The sequence below is a fragment of the Rhincodon typus genome, chromosome 49 (assembly GCF_021869965.1).
Source record: "Rhincodon typus isolate 14 chromosome 49, sRhiTyp1.1, whole genome shotgun sequence".
NCBI classification, from domain to species: Eukaryota; Metazoa; Chordata; class Chondrichthyes; order Orectolobiformes; family Rhincodontidae; genus Rhincodon; species Rhincodon typus.
In genome coordinates, this window is record NC_063380.1 from 959,574 (window position 1) to 982,105 (window position 22,532).

Sequence of the window (22,532 nt, forward strand, 5' to 3'; positions counted from 1 at the left end):
CTCCCCCTCGCGCGCTCTCTGTCTCCTCCCCCTCGCGCGCTCTCTGTCTCCTCCCCCTCGCGCGCTCTCTGTCTCCTCCCCCTCGCGCGCTCTCTGTCTCCTCCCCCTCGCGCGCTCTCTGTCTCCTCCCCCTCGCGCGCTCTCTGTCTCCTCCCCCTCGCGCGCTCTCTCGCTCGCTCTTTCTTTCTCTCGTCACTTTTTTTAACATCTCTCTCTCCCTCTGTCTGTCCATCTCCCTGTTTCTTTTCCTCCTTGCCTCTCTATTTAAGGAATAGGCTTGAGGGGCTGAATGGCCTCCTGTTCCTGTATAACGGTGGAGATGTGTTGATATTTAAAAGTTTGGAAGTTTCCAGTTTGTGAACACTTTCTGAATTTTTGTTTCCTCAGGATTCCTGGACGCCTCATGAACTCATCCCACAGTCAATTCAGAGCAACACCAGGTACTTCAGTTATAATTACCTCAGTAACTGCTCCCTCAGCACTGCCTGTCCGACAGCACAGCACTCTCTCAGCGCCAATTGTCTGACAGCGCGGCACTGCCTCAGTGCCGACTCTCCTACGGCGCAGCACTCCCTCAGCGTCAACCTTCCGAACGAGATGATGTTCCGGGGACAGTGGGTGGGCGTTGACGCGTTGCACAGTGCGATCCCAAGTGTCTCGCCCTTGTCGCCACCAGGAAAGAGAACAAGAGCGTCCATCACCCGCCCAAGGCCACAGAGAGGGGCCCGGACAGACAACGGAAATCCAAGATGGGGCAGGAAGACACCCTGGACAAGCTAAGAGGTCAGTGTGCACTTTGGAGCTGGGAGGTTGGATTGGCGTTGGGAAGGGGTGAAGAGGAGTAAGGAGGAATGGAATAGCACCCACTCCTGTCGGGAAAAATCTTGCCTAAAAAAGTCCACACGGCAGCTGGAATGACACAAACAGCTTTGCGGGCTGTGTACCCTAGAAAAGATAGACGGGAATCGGAGGCAACCCAGAGAAGGTACACCTGGCTGTGATCCCGGGGACCTCATGAAGGGAGGTCTGGTCCGTACTCAGAGACCGCGGCCCTCCCTCGATGCTGACTCTCCGACGGCGCGGCCCTCCCTCGGTGCTGAATCTCGGGAAAGTGCAACTTTATTGAAGACATTTGGGTGGGGGGGTGCGTTCTTGATGGGGGAGATGTGAAGAGGTTGTTTTCTCCTTGTGGGAGAGTCTTGGAATAGGGTGTGGGCGATCTTGGATGAGGGGTTGCCCATCAGAGACCAAGATAGGGAGTCCCTTCCCCATCGGAGGGAAGGTGAGTGAATCTGTGGGTGTCCTTTGGTGCAGAGGGATTTTCGATGGGGGCGCTGTTTTGGTGGTGGGATCTCTCTGTGTAATGCCAGTGCTCCCAACAACCCCCCCCCCCCCCCCCCCACCTTCCACAGCCTCCGCCCTGTCTCTGGCCAACCTGAAGCTGGTGATGGATGGAGTCCGCCTCCGAGGCACGGACCGGTTGGTCTTTGATGGCGCCCTCGCCCGCCAGGAGTGTGCCACCCTGCGGAACGTTGCCCACGTGAGTACTTGGGTCGGGGCGTTTGGCAGAGGAGGTCGTGGGTCGGGAGGGGTTTGTGGGTTAACTGTCAGGGACAAATCTAGGCGGTGGTGGGGTGGGGCTGGGGGGGTACAGGGTAGGTGCCCGTATTGGAGGTGATGTCCGAATTGCTGGCGCTGGGAGAGAGCTCACTAACTTCCCAAAGTCTCTCTCTCTCTCACTCTCTCTCTCTCTCTCTCTCGCTGTCAAACTGCTCAGACTGTGGCGGCACTGGAAGAGGAGAGCCCCAGAGATTCCTCGGCTGGTCCCCGGAGCGCCAACCTTGAGGAGCTTAGCATCCAGCAAGCTCTGACGGTGAGATCCACACCGGAGATGTGGTCTGCGCGTGATGAACTTTCCCAGATATGGTGATGACCTGCCCCTCACACCTCCCCCACCCACTCCCCCACTCCCTGTGTGTGTTTACAGCTCGCCCACGACTCCCTCCTTGACCCCCCTGCCGCCCGCTTGTATTACGATGCCAGCGCACGAGTGCGACGTATCACGCAGCAACTCTTTGACACACTTCCTCTTCAACCGTCCATCTCCAACTTATCCTGTCGGGGTCCAGTGACAGGTGAGTGCCTAACCGACATTGGCGGGGGGGCATGGGGTCCGGGTTTTGGGGTGGGAAGAGAAGAGCTTGGCAGTCTGACTCTGCTCAGTCCTGTGCTCCATGGCACACTTCAAGTATTCAGGAGAAGGCCTTGGTTTGATTTATTTTGGGGGGCGGGGGTGGAGGGGAGGTGGTAGTGGGGGAGGTGGGATCTTCGCTGCTCTGTCTCTGATCCAGCCAGTTCTCTTCCATACTTCTTCCCCACAACCCTGGGCTTCCTTCCATCCAGCAGTCAGGCTGTGCTGTTTAACTGCAGTATGCGTCACTTCCCTGTTTTTAAACCCCACCCCCCCATCACACGCGCCCACCCCCAATTCTTGCAGGAGATCAGGCGGCCGGTGAGGATGCGGTGTCGAGGGACCCATGCCACTGGGAGCCGGAAGGGTTACGGTGTTGGAGGGAGTCGCTCCCAGCATTGACCGGTGACTACAGGTAACAGGGAGCTGGGAGACCCTGTCTGGAATCTCAAAGAAACAAGCGCGCATCCGGGTTCAGCAGGGGATAGAGAAGGCAAATGGACTGTCAAGTTTGTTCCAACGGGTACGGAGTCTAAAAGTAGGGAGGATTTTTACTAAAATGAGCCGGAATACTGCGTGAAGTTTTGGGGCCCCGTACCTGATGAAAGACTGACTGACGTCGGAGCCAGTCCGAAGCAGGTTCACTCAGCTGATCCCGGGGTGTGGGGGGACTGTCTTATGAGGAGAGGTTGGGTACGTACTTGTTGGAGTTTAGAAGAATGAGAGGCGAGCTAATTGAAGATTCTAGGTGGGGGGGTGACTTGACAAGGGAGAGGTGCAGAGGTTGTTTTCCCCATGTGGGAAAGTCTAGGACCAGAAGGTCTCTGGTCTCTGAATGAGGCAGACAGAGGTGAGGAGAAACTTCTTCCCTCTCCAAAGCGGGGTTGGTGGGGTGGGGGGTGCAGGGGAGTTGCAGGGTAATCTGTGGGATCCTGTCTGATGTAGGAAATCGGGGAGCAGCCCGGTGTCCCCGATAGTACGTCTTCAGGACGTGTAAACCAGCTGCAACTCCTCACAGACCGTGTGGTTCGGTCGGAGAAGCAGCTGGACACCCTGCAGTGCATACAGGGGGCAGAGAGAGTGATAGACACTAGCTTTAGGGAGGTGGTCACACCACAGGTCCAGACAAATAGATGGGTGACTACCAGGAGAGGCAGGCAGGGAGTGCAGGAGTCTCCTGTGGATATTCCCCTCTCAAACAGGTATATCGTCTTGGATACAGTGTGGCAGGTGATTGGCCTCTCGGGAGACAGTACAAGCAGCAGCTAGGCCTATGGCACCATAACTAGTTCCGCTGTAGAGCAGGGTGGGGCAATGTCCAGGCGAGCAATCGTAGTAGGTGACTCGATAGTCAGGTGCACAGACAGGCATTTCTGTGGCTGTGAACAAGACTCTAGGATGGTGTGTTGCCTCCCTGATGCCAGAGTCATGGATGTCTCGGAGTGGGTACAGGATATCCTGAGACTGGAGGGAAAACAGACAGAAGTCTGTTCACATTGGCACAAATTACATGGGGGAAAAAGTGGGAAGAGGTCCTGTGTGGACAATTCAGGGGAGTTAGGTAGGGAGCTAAAAAGCAGACCATCTGAGTAATAATCTCAGGATTACTATCCATGCCACGGGCTAGTGAGGCTAGGAACAGAGAGAGAGTACCATGGCTACAGAATTGGTGTAGGAGGGAGGGCTTTAGATATATGGATCAAAGGGATGTGTCTGGGGAAGGTGGGACCTGTATACGAAGGATCATTTGTACCTGAACTGGAGGGGCACCAATATGCTGGGCGGGAGGTTTGCTAGAGCTCTTTGGGAGGGTTTAAACTAGTGTGGCAGAGGCAAGGGAACTGGTACAACAGGCCAGTAAATGCAGGGACTGGGGACAAAGGAGAGACTGAGATATGCATAGCGCAGAGTAAGAGCAGGCAAGGGAAGTTGCGGGGCTCAGAGGGACTGGAGGTCTGGAGTGCATTTACTTCAAATGCGAGAAATATAGCAGGTAAGGCGGATGATCTAAGAGCATGGAATTATGATGTTATTGCCATTACAGACACATGGTTAAAGGAGGAACAGGACTGGCAGCTTAATATTCCAGGATATTGCTGTTTTAGATGGGACAGTAAAGGAAACAAAAGGGCTGGCTGGAGTTGCATTGCTGATTAGGGATCACATCACAGCTGTACTAAGGGAGGAGAACATTGGAAGGATCTTGCAGTGAGCCATTATAGGTGGAGCTCAGGAATAGGAAGGGTGAAATCACAATGTTAGGAACAAAATCAGAAGTTGCTGGAAAAGCTCAGCAAGTGTGGCTGCATCTGTGAAGCAAAAAAGTCAGAGTTAACGTTTCGGGTCTGGTGACCCTTCCTCAGAACCGATGGTATCTAGGAAAATGTCAGTTTATATGCAGAAAATAGGGAGGGGGATGGGGTAGGGAGTAAATGATAGGTTAGAGCCTGAAAAGAGAGAAGAACAGTTGGCTAGACAAAGGAGTTGATAATGATCTGGCTGGGCGGGTGAACAGTTGTTAACGGGGACTGTTAGTGACTAACAACGGGTAGTGTGTAATGGCAGGCTATGTGATAACAAGGCCTGGTGTGTGGGAGAGTTTAAGCCCTAAAATTATTGAACTCGATATTGAGCCTGGAGAGTTGCAGGGTCCCCAAGAGGAAAATGAGGTGTTGCCACTTTCAGGGAACTGTGGACCCGCACACCCACGTTAATGTTCCCAAGGGCTCTGGCATTTACAGTATAATTCACACCTAAATTTGATACTCCAAAATGCATCACGTCGCATTTGTCTGGATTAAACTCCATCTGCCATTTCTGTGCCCAAGTCGCCAATCTATCTAAATCCTGTTGTATCCTTTCACAATCGTTGGCATTATCAGCAACTCCAACAATCTTCATATCACCTGCAAACTTACTAATCAGACCACCCATATTTTCCTCCAGATCATTTACATATACTGCAAACAACAGACAACCTAAGACTGATCCTGTGGAATACCACTAGTTACCGGTCTCCATTTTGAAAAACACTCTTCCACCATTACCCTCTGTCTTCTATTGCCAAGTCTTCTATTTATCCATCTAGCCAGGCCACCCTGAATCCCATGTGATTTTAGCCAAGGTGATTAAGAAGGCATATGTCTTGCTTGCCTTCATTGGCTAGCGCATGGGGCACAAGAGCTGGCAAACCAAGTCGCAGCTATATAAAACCCTTTTTAGACCGCATTTGGAGTATTGTGTGCAGTTTTGGTCGCGATGCTACCAGAAGAATGTGGAAGCTTTGGAAAATGTGCAGAGAAGGTTCATCAGAATGTTGCGGAGAGTGATAGGAGCCTGGAATGCAATGCCAGAGGAGGTGGTGGAAGCTGGTACATTGGCGGTATTTAAGAGGCATCTGGATGGTTACAGAAATAGGGAGGGAATAGAGGTATACGGGCCGAATAGTTTAGTCAGGGCATGACGGTCAGCACAGGCTTGGAGGGCTGGAGGGCCTGTTCCTGTGCTGTTTATTCTCTTCTGTTCTTTATGATGGGGGCTGTCATTGTTCAAGGCTGAAGGAGATTTTTAACTGAGGATTAAAGGCAGGAATATGGAAGTCAAGGAGGATCAGCTACAGTCTCAGTGGCGGAGCAGACCCAATGGGCTGTATGGCCTAAATCTGCTCTCACCTCTTGTGTTGCGGCCTCTGTATCTCTATCCTTCTCTCGTCACTCTCTCTCTGTTTTGGTCATTTCCCCACTTTCCCCATGTTGCTGTCTCTCTCTCTGTCCCCATCGCACTGTCTTTCTCCCTCTCTTTTCCACCCCATTTCAGAAGATGTTTACCACTGCATTGACTGATCATCATCACCCCCTCCTTTGGCTTGTAGCCTCATTGGTTTCTGCAATACAATGTCCTTCCAATTTCCTTCAACTTCTCATTCCTCCATAGGGACTTTTCTCTCTACTTCTGGGAGAACTCTTATGTCTTCCCCAGTCAAGACAGAAAGAAAGGAATCACTTTGTTTCTCCAAACTCTCTCTCTCACCCCATAATAAATTCTCCCATATCTGCCTGCAACTGGGCCGTAGTGTAGTTTTCTCCCCCACCCCAGCCATAGAAGCTTTTACAGTCCTATGTTGCTTTCGCTAGTTTGTGTAATCTGAACGTAATCAAGAGACAGTGTAATTGCCTCCACGCAGTCTCGCCTTTTGATGGATTGTCTTCTGTGCAATAGCATAGGCAATTAGCCCCTCATCCATTACTTCACTGGCTTACCAGTTCAGATTGAACTACCTTTATCAACATCATAAACTAGCACAGTTTATGTTTGGATTCTTGATTTATCACCCCAGGATGCCATCTCCTGTTGTTTTAGAGCCCCGGTTGGTTTACCCAGTTGACATAGCCATGCCTGAGTCATACTTGGCTCACAGGAAAACGGTCATGATTGTTGGAGGTTAGTCATCTCAGCTTCAGGACATCTCTGCAGGAGTTTCGAAGGGTAGTGTCCTCGGAACAATCATTTTCAGTCGCATCATCGATGAACTTCCCTCCATCATAACGTTAGAAATGGGGATGTTATTATTACTGAATCCTCCTCCACTATCAATATCTTGGGGGTTATCATCTCCCAAGAGAGAGAATTTCATCTTCAGTCCCTTCATGTTCAATGGTGTTACCATTACTGAACCCCGTCCTATCAACATCCTGAGGGTTACCATTTTCCAGAAACTGAACTGGATCCAGCCAAATCAATCCTGTGGCTGCAAGAGCAGGTCAGAGGCTGGGAATCCTGCAGTGAGTACTTCACCTCCTGACTCCACACACCCCCGACTCCCCAAAGCCTGTCCCACCATCAACAAGGTGCAAGTCAGGAATGTGATGGGATACTCCCCCCTGGTTAAGGATGGGGCAGCTCCGACAACACTTGTGAAGCTTAACTTCATCCAGGGACAAAGCAGATCCCACTCTATTGGTGCTACATTCACAAATATCCATTCCGTCCGCTGCTCAGGTACCGTCACAGCAGTGTGTACTGTCTACAAGATGCACTGCAGAAAATCACCTAAGATCCTCCGACAGCACCTTCCAAAACTCATGATCACTTCCATCTAGAAGGACAAGGGCAGCAGATAAACGGGAACACCATTCCCTGCAAGTTCCCCAACGAAACCCAACACATTATACCAACGTGGAAATATATCAGCTCTTCCTTCAATGTTGCTGGGTCAAAATCCTGGACCTCCGCCATTGAGAGTCTTCGGATTGCAATGCTTTAACAAGGCAGTTCACCACCATGTTCTCAACGCGCAAATAATGGTCGGAGCAATAAATGCCAGCTCCAGCAAGCAATGCTTGCGTCCCATAAATGAATATAAACAAAAAGCTCTAATCTTCTCATATCTTCTGATTTCTACCATGCACACTGACCCGACATATGTCCCTTTGCTGTCTCGTAGCTCCACCCAAACAGATTCCACACATTGTACATTTTTTTTCCCAATCCGAGTCTGATTCCCCGAGTTTAGCAACATTTCCATCCCAACCCTTATTATCTGTACCTTCTCATCTGCTCCTTTCCTATGCTTCAAATGTTAACCTTGGGTTCGGAGTCCTGTTCACCTGGCAACCACGTTTCCTGGTGATGAAATTATACTAGTGTCACTCTTGATTGGTGCTCTCTCTCTATATCTCTCTCCAGTCGCTATCTTTCTGTCTCTATCTCTCATCCTCAGTCCCTCTCTTCCTCTCTCTCACTCCCCCCGTCCCCGACAGCCCATCTCTCTCTCTCCCTCCCTCAGCTCCAGTTCCTCTTTCTTTCTCAATCTCTAGCAGTTGGTCTCCCACTCTCTCTTTCTGTCTTTCTCCCTTCATCACTCTCCCTCTCCCCTCCACTCCCTCAATTTCTCTTTCTCAATCCGTCTCTCTCCCCTTCTTCCCCTTTCTCTCTCTCTTTCTCTACAGCACTCCCTCTCATTCTCTCACTCTCTCAAGACTCTTGCTCTATCTCTCTTTACCTACCACTCACGTTTTCTCTGTCTTTCTCTCTCTCTCTTTTTGTGTCTCCCATTCCCTCTGTCTCTCCATATCTCCCTCACTTTATCTCAAGGTCAAGGGTCATACAACACCAGGTTATAGTCCAACAGGTTTATTTGAAGAAACAAGCTTTCAGAGGCTCACTCCTTCTTGAGGTGAGAGAGGTGGCATCAGACACACAAAATATAAGTAAAAGATCAAAGGGTCATAGAGCTGTTGTGAATGTATTGAACAAACCTATGATGGCTGCTAAATCTTTAATCAGTTAGAAAGGAGATGCAGGTTTTGATTGATTGATAAGAAAATCCCAGAATTTCTTTTAAGTCACTGTCCAGAGATATCTAAAGGTTTTGTCAGTATATGAGAGGTAATATCCCAGGTCAGCCAATGCATTTTTGGTGTGAGGCCTTGTTTAGAATCTGTCTGTGTTTTAATCCGAACTAGGAATTTATAAAATTCCACATTGAGTGACTTTCTACAAATTGTGTGCTTTTTGAATAAAATAGAAAGTATCTGCAATTACAAATCTATAAATGCAAACTCACCCCATAGATTTATGTGCGTGTGTGTGTGTGCGCTTGACAGAGAGAGCAGGCGTGTGCTAGACAGACAGAGTGTGAGTGTGTGCGCTTGAGAGAGAGTATGCATTTGAGTGTGTGTGTGTGTGTGTGTGTGTGCGCGCGCGCGCGCGCTTGAGAGAGTGTGTGCATGTGAGTATATGTATGTGCTTGTGGGAGAGAGTGCGCATGTGAGTGTGCATGAGTGTGTGTGTGTGTGAGATTGAGAGAGAGTGTGCGTATGAGTGTGTGTGCGCGCGCTTGAGGGAGTGTGTGTGCGCCCGCTTGAGGGAGTGTGTGTGTTTGAGTATGTATGAGTGAGAGAGGGTCTGTGTGAGTGGATGGGAGAGGGTCATCTTTAGTGTAACATGAACGCAAGATCCCGGTTGAGGCCATCCTCATGGGTACCAAATGTGGCTATCAGCCTCTGCTCAGCAACACTGCATTGTTGTGTATTCCAAAATCCACCTTGCAGGACATTTACTCAAAGATCCAAGGCCGAATTTCCTTGACTGCTGAAGTGTTCCCACACTGGGGGGAGCATTCCTGTCTGGTGATTGGTGCGCGGTATCCATTCATCTGTTGTCGTAGCGTCTGCATAGTTTTGCCAATATACCATGCCTAGGGGCATCCCTGCCTGCAGCATATGGGAGAGACAATGTTGGCCAAGTCACATGAGTATCTGCCCTGCATGTGGTGCGTGGTGTTCCCACGTGTGATGGTAGTGACCATGTCAAAGATCTGACATGTCTTGCAGAGGTGGCCATGACAGGGTTGTAAAGTGTTATGGTCGATGTTCCCTGAAGCCTGGGTAGTTTGCTGCGAACAATGGTCTGTTCAAGGTTTTGCGGTTGTTAGAAGGCAAGAATTGAATGCTTAAGGAAGATCTTGGCTTAAGGATGATCATCGACAATGTGTTGAAAGTTGCAAAGAAGATGGCGTAGTTTTTCCGCTCCCGGGAATTACTGGACGATGAAGGTTACCTTATCAGTCATATCCCATGGCTGTCTTCTGAGGAGATCATTATGGTTTTTCGCTGTGGCACAACAGAACCGGCGATCGATGAGTTGAGCATTGTTGCCTGTTCTTCTCCTTCAACACCTTCAAGGTGTCCATCACATTCCCTCTCATCTGAACAGATCCTGTGTATGCAGAGGACTTGTCTGTAGGGGGTGGCTGTTTTTAATGAGTTCAGGGTGGAAGCTAGAGAGGTGCAGCATTGTGAGGTTATCTGTAGGCTTGTGGTAGAGTGAGGTACTGAGGTGTCCGTCCTTGATGGAGATGCATGTATCCAAGAATGAGACTGATTCTAAAGAGTAGTCCGTGTTAAGTCTGATGGTGGGATGAAACTTGTTGTCATTGTTGTGTAGAAGGGGATGGTCACTCCGTTGGGACTGTAATATAGACCCTAAAACAGTCAGGTTCTAGAGAAGCAGATGTGTAGAGATTGCTGATAGCTATAAGAATAATAGAATAATGTTGGTTGGAGATTTTAAATCCCTCTGTATTGACTGGGCCACCCAGAGTGTAAAGGGCCCAGACGGGGTGGAATTTGTCAAATGTGTCCAAGAAAGGTTTCTAAATCAATATGTAGAGGGCTCTATTCAGGAGGGTGTAACACTGGACCTCTTCTTCAAAAACAAGATAATATGATCATTATCACAAGATAACCTTCCACATTAGACAGGGGTTCACCTGCACATCCGTCAACTTGGTCTACTGTATCTGCTGCTCCCAATGTGGCCTCCTCTACGTCAGTGAGACCAAACGGAGACTCGGAGACTGTTTTGTACAGCACCTGCACTCTGTTCATGACAAACGACAACACCTTTTGGTCGCGAACCATCTCTCCCACTCTCTGGGCGACATGTCCATTCTGAGCTTCCTCCAGTGCCACAATGATGCCACCCACAAACTGGAGGAGCAGCACCTCATATTCAGCATTGGGAAGCTACAATCCAATAGCCTAAACGTAGATTTTACCAGTTTCAAAATCTCCCCACCCCGGCCTCACTCCATGACCAACCCTCCCTCTCATCCCCGCCTCCTTGACTTGACACAACCTGTCCATCTTCTCTCCCACTTATCTGCTCCTCCCATCTCACTGTTCAATCCCCACCACTGCTTACCTGCACTCACCTATCACCATCACACCTACCTTCCCCAGCCCCACCCCTTCTCTCTCTATTTATTTCTGAGCTCCCTTCCCCCTCCCCATTTCTGAAGAAGGGTCCTGACCCGAAACATCAACTTTCCTGCTCCTCTGATGCTGTCTGGCCTGCTGTGCTCCTCCCGCTTCACATTGTGCTATCTCTGACTCCAGCATTGGCAGTTCTTACTATCTCTCAGGAAGCAAGGTTGTGCAAGTGACTGAAGTGTCAGTCGGAGAGCGCTTTGGGTCCAGTGACCATAACTCTCTTAGTTTTAACATAGCTGTGGAAAAAGATAGCTCAGGTCCACAGGTTAAGGTGCTAAACTGAAGCAGAGCCAATTTTGGAGCCAGTAGGCAGGATCTAGCAGTAGTCGATTGGGTGAATGTGTCTGAAGGAAAAGGAGCGACTGGCAAATGGATGTTTCTAAAAGTGTGGTATCAAGAATCAAGGGACAATATGTCCCTGTGAGGGTGAAGGGAAAAGCTGGCAGGTTTAGGGATCCCTGGCTGACCAGGAATATTGACGCTCTAGTCAGGAAAAAGAAGATGGCATACATTGTGTTAAAGCTATCAGGCTCAAGTGAATCCCTGAATGTCTATTAAAAATGTAGGAGCACACTCAAAAGAGAAATCAGAAGGGCAAAAATAAGGTCTGAGATTGATAAGGTTAAAGATAATCCCAAGAGGTTTTATGGCTATATTAAGAGTAAAAGTGTGGCTAGGGAGAGAATAGGTCCCCTTAAAGATCAGCATGGTTGTCTATGTGTGGAGCCACAGAAGATGGGGGAGATTTTTAATGAATATTTCTCCTCGGTGTTTACTGAGGGGAGAATCATGGATGCTAAGGAAATAAAGGAAACAAATGGGGATGTTTTGGACTGCATACACATTTCTAGAGAGGTGGTGTTTGCAGCCTTAAAGCACATTAAGGTGGATAAATCCTCTGGGCCTGATCAAGCCCAACCTCGGATGTTGTGGGAGGCTAGAGAAGAAATTGCAGAGGCTCTTGCAGAGATTTTTGCTTCATCTTTAGCCACTGGTGAAGTTCCAGAAGGCTGGAAGTTGGCTAATATTGTTCTATTGTTTAAGAAAGGTAGCAAAGACAAGCCAGGGAAATACAGACCAGTGAGCCTGATATCAGTGGTAGGCATGTTATTGGAGAAGATGCTGAGGGACAGGATCAAACAACATTTGGATTGTCAAGGCCTGATTAGGGATAGGCAGCATGGATTTGTGCACAGGAAGTCATGATTGACAAATCTTTGTGTCTTTTGAAGAGGATTCCAAGAGTACGGATGAGGATAGGGCGGTGGATGTTGCCTATATGAACTTTAGTAAGGCCTTTGACAAGGTCCCGCATGGCAGGCTAGTCATGAAAGTTAGGTTGCATGGGATCCAGGGAGAGCTAGCTAATTGGATTCCAAATTAGCTCGGAGGTAGGAAGCAGAGGGGGATGGTTGGATGCTATTTCTCGGACTGGAGGCCTATGACTAATGGAGTGCCACAGGGGTTGATGCTGGGGCCTTTGTTATTTGTTATTTATGTAAATGATCTGGACGTTAATGTACAAGGCAAGTTTGCGGATGATACAAAATTAGGAGGTATCGTTGAAAGTGAAGAAGATGATCAAAAATTACAGAGGGCCCTTGAACACATGAGGAAGTGGGCTGAGAATTGGCAAATGCAATTCAATACGGATAAGCATGAGGTGTTGCATTTTGGAAAGTCAAACCAAGGCAGGACTTATACAGTAAATGGTAAGGTCCTGAGTAGTGTTGTGAAGTACAGTGCATTGAAGCAGTGTCACAGGTGGGCAGGATGGTGAATGAGGCATTTAGCATGCTGGTCATCATTGGTCGAGGCATTGAGTATAGGAGTTGGGATGTCATGTTACAGTTGTATAAGTTGTTGGCCACACTCAGAGTATTGTGTACAGTTTGGCCACCCTGTTATAGGAAAGACATAGTTAACTGGAAAGTGTGCAAAGAAGATTTATGAGGATGTTGCCAGGACTAATTTTTGGGAGAGGTTGGCCAGCATAGGACTTTATGGAGAAAGAGGTGTGATCTTATTGACATGTATAAAATCATGAGGGGCATAGATAGGATGAATGCATATCGTCTTTTTCCCAGGAACGGGGAATTGAAATCTAGGTGAGAGGGGATAGATTTGAGACGGAGCTGAGGGTCAACTTCTTCACGCAGAGAGTGGTGCGTGTATGAAGTGGGGTGCCAGAGAAAGTGGTTAAGGCAGGTTGACAGGGGGTGGGGAACCGGATTTATAATTCAGAGGATGAAGTATTCAGCCTTCCAACGGACACAACAGGGAGTGAGATTGTTTTTAAAGAAATGCAGTCGATGCAGCGTAATTGTGGACACAGAAATGGTTTGAGGTGTGTATACTTCAATGCTAGAAGTATCAGAAATAAGGCAGATGAACTTAGAGCATGGGTCGGAACTTGGAACTACGATGTTGTGGCCATTACAGAAACTTGGGTAACTCGGGGAGAGGAATGGTTGTTGGAAGTTCCGGGATTTAGATGCTTTAAAAGAAATAGGGAGAGTGGAGAAAGAGGCGGGGGAGTGGCATTGCTAGTCGGGGATAGTATAGCAGCTACTGAAAGGCAGTCCGAGAATGATATGTCTACAGAGTCAGTTTGGGTTGAGGTCCAGAACAAGAAAGAAGCAGTCACTTTGTTGGGTTTTTTTTTACAGACCTCCTAATAGTTGCAGAGAGCGGATTGGGAGGCAGATACTGGAAAGGTGCAGAAGTCACAGGATTGTAGTCACGGATGACTTCAGCTTTCCAAATATTGATTGGAAACATTTTAGTTGTAATAGTTTAGATGGAGCGGATTTTGTCCAGTGTGTTCAGGAAGGATTCCTGACACAGTATGTAGATAGACCAACACGAGGAGAGGCCACTTTGGATTTGGTGCTTGGCAATGAACCAGGCGAAGTGTTAGACCTGTTGGTAGGAGAGCATTTTGGCGGTAGCGATCATAACTCTGTTACTTTTACAATAGTCATGGAAAAGGATAGGTACATACAGCAGGGTAAAGTTTATAATTGGGAGAAGGGTAATTACAATTCTGTTAGGCAAGAACTGGGTAACATAAATTGGGAACAGATGCCGTCAGGGAAGAGGACTATTGAAATGTGGAGATTGTTTAAGGAATGCTACTGCATGTGCTCAATATGTTTGTCCGTAGCAGTTAGGGAAGATGCAGTCGAGTGAGAGAGCCTTGGTTCTCAAGAGAGGTTGAACGACTGGTTAAAGAGGAAGAAGGATGCTTATGTAAGGTTTAGGAAACAAGGGACTGAAAAGGCTCTAAAGAGATACAAGTTATCCAGGAAGGAGCTGAAGAAAGAGCTTAGGAGAGCTATAAGGGGGCGGGAGAAAACCTTGGCAGATAGGATCAAGGAAAACTCCAAGGCTTTTTACACGTACGTGTGGAATAAGAGAATGACCAGAGAAAGGGTAAGGCCGATTAAGGATTGTAAAGGAAATTTGTGCACGAAGCCTAAAGAGATAGGAGAGGTCCTTAATGAATACTTTTCTTTGGTATTCACAACTGAGAGGGACCTAGTTGTAGAGGAGGACAGTGTGAAACAGGCTGGTAGGCTAGAGGAGGTCAATGTTAGTAAGGAAGATGTGCTAGAAATTTTGAGGAAGTTGAAGATAGATAAGTCCCCCGGGCCTGATGGGATTTATCCAAGGATTCTATGGGAAGTGAGGGAAGAGATTGCAGGGCCTTTGGCGATGATCTTTTCGTCTTCACTGTCCACGGGTATAGTGCCGGAAGATTGGAGAGAGGCCTTGTTCAAAAAAGGGAAGAGGGATAACCCCGGAAATTACAGGCCAGTTAGACTTACATCACTGGTGAGGAAATTATTGGAAAGGGCTCTGAGAGATAGGATTTATGATCACTTGGAAAGGCACAGTTGATTCGTGATAGTCAGCATGGATTTGTTAGGAGTACATCATGCCTCACAAACCTTATTGAATTCTTTGAAGAGGTGACCAAACATGTGGATGAAGGTAGAGCAGTGGATGTGGATTTAAGTAAGGCGTTTGATAAGGTTCCCCATGGTCGGCTCATGCAAAAGGTAAGGAGGCATGGGATAGGGGGATATGTGGCAGATTGGATTCAGAATTGGTTGACCCTTAGAAGACAAAGGGTGGTAGTGGACGGAAAATATTCAACATGGTGCTCAGTTATGAGTGGTGTACCACAAGGATCTGTCCTGGTTCCTCTTCTATTTGTGATTTTTGTAAATGATTTGGATGAAGGAGTGGAAGGGTGGATTAGCAAGTTTGCGGACGATACGAAGGTGGGTCGCGTTGTGAACAATGCGGAGGGCTGTTCTAGGTTACAAAGGGACATTGATAGGATGCAGAGCTGGGCTGAGAAGTGGCAGATGGAGTTTAACCCTGAAAAGTGTGAGGTGATTCATTTTGGAAGGACAAACTTGAAAGCAGAATACAGAGTTAATGGAAAGATTCTTGGCAGTGTGGAGGAGCAGAGGGATCTTGGGGTGCATGTTCACAGTTCCCTGAAAGCTGCCACCCAGGTGGATAGAGTTGTTAAGAAGGCGTATGGTGTGTTAGCTTTCATGAATAGAGGGATTGAGTTCAAGAGCCGTGAAGTTATGCTCCAGCTATACAAAAGCCTGGTTCGGCCACAATTGGAGTATTGTGTCCAGTTCTGGTCACCTCATTACAGGAAAGATGTGGAAGCGTTGGAAAAGGTGCAGAGGAGATTTACCAGGATGTTGCCTGGAATGGAGGGAAGGTCTTACAAGGAAAGGTTGAGAGAGCTGGAGCTTTTCTCTTTAGAACGACGAAGGATGAGAGGTGACTTGGTAGAGGTGTACAAATTGATCAGAGGTATAGATAGAGTAGACATCCAGAAACTTTTTCCTTGGGTGGAGGTAGCTATTACGAGGAGCATAGTTTTAAGGTGAGTGGAGGTAGATATAGGGGAGACATCAGAGGTAGGTTCTTTACTCAGAGAGTGGTAGAGGCGTGGAATGCATTGCTGGAGAGGGTAGTGGAGTCGCCCTAATTAGGGGCATTTAAGCGACTATTAGATAGACATATGGATGATAGTATAAGCTAGGGGTGGAGGTTAGATAGACCTTCGGCTTAGGGTAAAAGTTAGGCGCAACATCGTGAGTCGAAGGGCCTGGACTGTGCTGTTCTATTCTGTGTTCTATGGCAGGTACAACAGCAACATTTTAAAAAAACAATTTGGATAGGTACATGGATAAGAAGGGTTGAGGGGGATACGGACCAAAAGCAGGCAATTGGAGCTAGCTCAGTGAGCACCATGGGCAGCATGGACCAGTTTGGGCCGAAGGGCCTGTTTCCATGCTGTAATAGTCTATGAATCTATGACTGTAGTTGTTTCAGTAATTTCCCTCCATACGCAATCTCTCATCCTCTCTCTCACTCACACGTGTGCATACACGTACCAATCTATGGGGTGAATTTGCATTTGCAGATTTGTAATTGCAGATATATTCTATTTTATTCAAAAAGCACACAGTTTGTAGACAGGCACTCAATGTGGCATTCTATAAATTCCTACTTTGGAAATGAAACCGGTCTAACTCCAGATTAAAACACAGACAGATTCTAAACATGGCCTCACGCCTAAAATGCATTGTCTGACCTGAGCTGTCACCTCTGGTGTATTGACAAAACCTTTAGATGTCTCAGGGCATTGACTTGAAAGAAATTCTGGAATTTGCATATTAATCAAAACCTGCATCTCCTTTCTAACTGATTAAAAATTCAACAGTCATTTTAGTTCAATGCATTCACATCAGCTCTATCAACCTTTGTTCTTTTGCTCATAAATTCTGTGTCTGATGCCATCTCCCTCATTAACAACTGAAGGAGTGAGCCTCTGAAAGCTGAAAGCTCGGATAAACCTGTCAGACTATAACCTGGTGCCGTGTGATTTTTGACCTCATCCATCCCAGTCCAACACTGGCACCTCCATATCATGACTCTTTAACTCACTACCTCTCTCTTCCCACTCTCTTTCTCTTTTCTCTCCACCTCTCTCTATCTGTCCACATACCCTCTTTCTTTCTCTCCCTCATGCCACTCGCTATTTTTCTCTCTCTCTCTCTCTCTGATTTTAAATGTCTCTCATTCTTGTTTTCCAGGGCCTTTCTCTATCTCAATGATGAATTTGAAGGAGGGGAATTTTACTTTGCAGATCGTGGAGGCAAGAGAGTTTCAGTAAGTGACCCCGCATGCTCAGAGAGAACTTTACCCTGTATCTAACCCCATACCGTTCCTGTCCTGAGAGTGTTTGATGGGGGACAGTGTAGATGGACCTTTACTCTGTATCTAACGGTGTCTGAGGGAGTGGACAGGAGGGTGCAGACTCTAACATCTGGTCCCTCTGTCTCAGGAGGAGATCTCCCCAAAGTGTGGCCGACTGGTCGTGTTCCTGTCTGGACAAGAGAATGCGCACTCTGTCCGCCCGGTGACAGAAGGGCAGCGCTGTGCCCTCACCTTCAGTTTCACTGAGAAAACCCAACATGAACAGGAGGTCTGTATATACCAAGTTTGCCTCTTCCTCTGTCTCCATCTTTCTGTTTCTCTCTGTCTTTATTTCTCATTCTCTCTTTCTGTCTGTCCCTCTCTTGCTGTCTCTCTTTCTGTCTCGTTCTCTCTGTCTGTCACATTTTTTTTTAATCTGACACTCACTCTCTCACTCTCTTGGTCTCTTGAATTCTCTTTCTCTCTGTCTCAGCTTTTCTCTGATTCTCTCCCTCTCTTTCTCTCTTCCCCCCCACCGCCTGCCTCTCTCTCTCTCACTGTAACACACTCTCTCTGTGTCGTTCTCTCTGTCTGTCCCTCTCTCTGATACTCGCTCTCTCAGTCTCTCTTTCTGACACTCTTTCTGTCTACCTCTCTCTCTGTCTCCGTCTGTCCCTGTCTCCAGCCTGCTTCTCTTCCCCATCCCCTCTCTCTGACACCCTCTGTAACACTCTTTTTCTCTCTTCCACCTCTCTCTCTCTCTCACTGTAACACATACTCTTTCTCATTTTCGTTCTCTCTGTATCCCTTTCTCTTTCTCTCTCTCCTCTCTCTCACTCATTCTCTTTCTCTCTGACACATTTTCCCTCCTTCCTCCCTCTCTCCCTCTGTCGCCCCTCTCTCTCTCTCTCCCCCTCTGCTCCACCTCTCTCTCTCTCCCCCTCTCCCCCACCTCTCTCTCTCCTGCCGTCTGTCTCTATTTCCCTCTCTCTCGCGTGTTCTCTCTCTCTCTCTACCCCCTCGCTCTCCCTCCTACCCCTCTCTCCCCCGCTCACTCTCGCTTTCTTTCACTGTAACACTCCCTCCGTCTGTCTCTCTCAGGTGAATCCCAGTGTGGACAGTTTACTGGAGTTGCTGTACCCGGCATCCTCCACCCTTGGTGAGCCTGAACAGGCACCGGGCCCTGCACTCCATGACCGGGAGTCCCCTGAGCAGCGGGAGAGAGCCCACACGCAGACGCGACAAGCCCGGGACGGGAGGCAGCGGCAGTACAAGAGACCCCGGCCCACGGCAGGGGCAGAGAGTCCTGCTCTCAGGGACGAGCTCTGAGTCTGGATTGGAGGGTGCGTGTGTGTGGCGTGTGTGTGTTTGGGGGGGGGGTAGTTGTGGGGGGGGGGTTGGGGGCATGGGGGTGTGTGATGTCCGTGCTTTCAGGAGCAGATGGGATGGCGTCAGGAATTCACCAGTGAGTTCGACTGACGTGGGAAAGGGGTGTGTGTGTGTTTGTCTGTCCCAGCAGTAGAGAGAGAGAGAGAGAGAGAGAGGTGATTTGACGGCCCCCCTGTCCGAATAGTTAGCCACCGCTGGCCGGTTGCAGGTGATGCTGGGATGTTGTGTTTGGGCATATGGGTGGGAGGTTGGGGGGTGCGGGGCTGAGAAGGGACGTGTTACTGCTATCCCACTGCTGAATATACAAGCAGTCTCTCTCACACTCCCATAGCTACAGGCATCTCCCACAAACACACCGCTGATTCATTACAGGCAGTCTCTCACATACATACCCCATATAGGCATCTCATACACCCATACAGGCAGTTTCTCACACAGATATAGACATGGCTCACATCCATGCAGGCGGTCTCCCCAACACACTACATACATACAGATGTCTCACAGGCAGTCACACACTCCCATGCCTATAGGCCTGTCTCACACCCATACATGTGGTGACTCCCCATGCATACACACTCCACATATATCCAGGCAGTCTCTCACATCCCCCCTACATGCAGGCATCTCATACTCACACCCATACAGGCGGCCTGACGCACACTCCCCATACATGCAGGCATTTCTCGCGCACGTACCCTTACGTACAGGTGGTCTCTCTCGCTCCCATGCATACAGTCGGTGTCTCACACCCATACAGATAGTCACACACATGCAGGCAACTCACTCACTCCCCATACTTACAGGCATTTCATACACACACACACACACACACACACACACACACACACACACAGCCATCTCACACAATCCCATGTATACAGGCAGTCTCACACACATTCCCCACGCAGGCTCTCATACACACTGCCATACATATAGGTATCTCACATAACCATGCAGGCGGTCACACACACTCTTCATACATACAGATATCTCTCAGACCCATACAGATGGTCTCTCACTCACTCCCCATATATACACATGTCTCACACATCCAGACAGGTGGTCACACAAGCACATACTGATGTCTAACACACACCCATACAGGTGGTGTCTCACACACTTCCCATACATATTGGAATCTCTTACACCAATACAGGTGATCACACACGCACACTCCCATCCATACAGGCATGTCACACACCCATGCAAGCGGTCTCTCTCACACACTCCATACATACAGGTGTCTCTCACAACCATACACGTGGGCTTTCACACACATATCGATACACACACATAGGCATCCCACACACCCATACAAGTGGTCTCTTACACATACATACTGATGTCTCACACCCATACATAGGTGTGCCTCATACATATGTGCAGGTGGTCTCTCAAACACCCATATGTGCATCTCTCACACCGATGGGGACACCCATGCAGACAGGTGCGCACACCCCAATAAATACAAGCAGTCTTATGCATGTTCCCCATACAGGTATCTCTCACACCCACACATGTGGTCACACACACACACACCTCCCTGTACAGGTGATCTTTCACACACCCATACAGCTGCTCTCTCTCTCTTTCTCACACTCACACACGCACACACACACACGTACACGTACTCCTACAAACAGTCTCTCTCTCACACACTCACACAGGTGTACTCAAACACATTCACTCCATGAGGCAGTCCCACCCACCCCTACGTGGACAGTCAGGTGCATACACACTGTCAGACAGACACAGTCAAACATATTCACACATGCACATTGTTACAGACATTCACACCTATGCACAACAATGCACACATTCAGATGCTTGCACACCCCTACACATGCATGCATACATACACAGAATACAGGCACATGCCAACAACCTCACATGCCCACACAATGTCACACAAACCCACAAGAGCAACAGACTACATGTACTAAGAAATAATCCTGTGACAGCCCTGGGAATATGATGGGAATGCTCCCTTTAAGCATGTATAGCTGAGTCATTGCAGTGTTAAATATTTTTATGCAGCAAATATATCTTCATTTGTTGTTCACTGAGTCAACTTCCTTCATGTATTTAATCCAGTATCACACTGACAATGTTCTCCCACTTTATACACAGTGTCAGCATTGAGCGTTCTCAGGAACAAGGACAATATAGAGCTACCTCTACATGACCATGACAGCATAGCCTACTCCACCTTCTTTATAGCCAGTATCAGAATTGAGCATTCTCAGGGACAATACAGAGCTCCCTCTCCATCACCATGATGGTGTTGCCTATTCCTTCCCAACAATTTATACCCAGAGTCAGCATGGAGTACTCCCAGGGACAGGAGCAATGCAGAGTTCTCTGTACATCACCATAATGATGTATCCTAATTCCCCCACTCCCCCCACCCCTCACTTTATACCTAGTGATGGGGTGTTGGGGTTGGAGGAGGTGACAGCGTACTTTTAAGAGACAGTGATCATTTAGAAAGACTGTGGGAAATGATTTTGCTTATTCCTGAGAGCAAACAATTAATGCAGTGGAGCTGGTTGTAACTAAAATTTGGCAGTGCAAAACCATTCCTGAGTAATAGCCTTCAAAAAGCAGGTCAACCGAGACACAGTACCTCAAATGGGAATGGGAGGACCAACAAAGGCCGAGTCTCCTGGATGGCCATGGATACAGAAATTAAGATCAAGAAGTGAAAGTGTGCTTTTGGCCAAAAGAAAGACTGGTGGAGAAAGGAGAGGAAGGTAGTGGGGAGGGGTGAAAGCAAATGCAAGAAGTAAAGAGGGATTACAAGAAAAGACTGGCAGCTAAGATAAACAGGAATCTCAGATTGTCCAGTTTAACGTCAGAGCTTGGGAATCTCCAATTATTCAGGATAGAATTCTGTAGACCAAAAATGATTAGGGAGACTTAGCAGTGATTTTTAAAGGCAGAACTTGTGCCAAGCTAAGCAGCACCAGGTTTTGAAAAGCCTGTCAATGAGAATGGGACTGTGGATACAGTGCATACAGACTCTAGAAGGCGTTTGATGCAGTGCCACGTGAAAGACTTCCACAGTAAGTGACTGATGTGAAATTAGAAAGAGATCAGTACAAAGGAAGGAAGCCAGCAGTAAATAAAGCACACAGCACCCTCGGCTTTATTAATCGGGACATGGAGTACAAGAGGAAGGGAAATAAAGCTCTCGGCATCCTCAGCTCACTAATAGGGACATAAACTACAAGAGGAAGGATAATAAAGCATGAGGCACCATTGGCTTTATCAATAATGGCGTAGAGTACAAGAGGAAGGGTATTTAAGGCACGCGCACCCTCCGCTTTATTAATAGGGGTGTGGAAAACAAGAGGAGGAGAAATAAAGTGTGCGTGTATATCTGTCTCTGTCTGCTTTTGTGTGTATGTTTGCGTGTGTGTCCATTTCTCTCTGTCTACGCCAACCTGTCCCCGTGTTTGTATCTTTGTTTCTCTCTCTCTCTCTGTAGACATGACTATCTCTGCATTATTTCCCTCCTCTGTTAGTATATCTGTCTTCCCTGTCTGTGTATGTGTATCTTTGTCTGTCGGTGTTTGTATGCATGCACCTCTCTCTGTCTTTGCCTTTGCTTGCCCCTGTGTGTGCATCATCCCTCTCACTGTGTGTCAATTACTGCATCCTTCCTTCTCTCTGTATTTTTGTGTATATCTGTCTTCCCTGTTTTCATATATCTACGTAGTTGTCTCTCTCTTTCTGACTCTGTCTCTCTTTCTCTGTCTTTGACATTGGTGAGACTACTTTTGGAGTATTGTGTACAGTTCTGGGTCGCCCTGCTGTAGGAAGGATATTATTAAATTGAAGTGAGAGAGCGAGAGACATACAAGGCGAGAGAGAGATTAATGAAAAATTATACTTAACACCAAAAGCACAGCAAAGATCCCTCGACTTGCATAATG

At 48.0% G+C, this 22,532-nt stretch overlaps 1 protein-coding gene across 1 annotated transcript in view; it reads left to right on the forward strand.

Annotated features, from left to right (window-relative positions):
- Nucleotides 1-18,564, forward strand: part of LOC109919539 (prolyl 3-hydroxylase 1-like) — a 26,534-nt gene extending 7,970 nt beyond the window's left edge. The window contains exons 7-15 of the mRNA XM_048620935.1: nucleotides 388-440; nucleotides 677-783; nucleotides 1,413-1,540; nucleotides 1,778-1,873; nucleotides 1,988-2,135; nucleotides 2,498-2,606; nucleotides 17,100-17,175; nucleotides 17,351-17,491; nucleotides 18,304-18,564. Of these exons, the coding sequence (XP_048476892.1) occupies nucleotides 388-440; nucleotides 677-783; nucleotides 1,413-1,540; nucleotides 1,778-1,873; nucleotides 1,988-2,135; nucleotides 2,498-2,606; nucleotides 17,100-17,175; nucleotides 17,351-17,491; nucleotides 18,304-18,531 (1,086 nt within the window). The 3' untranslated portion in view covers nucleotides 18,532-18,564. The remainder of the gene's footprint in view (nucleotides 1-387; nucleotides 441-676; nucleotides 784-1,412; nucleotides 1,541-1,777; nucleotides 1,874-1,987; nucleotides 2,136-2,497; nucleotides 2,607-17,099; nucleotides 17,176-17,350; nucleotides 17,492-18,303) is intronic.
- The last annotated feature ends 3,968 nt before the right edge of the window (nucleotides 18,565-22,532 follow it).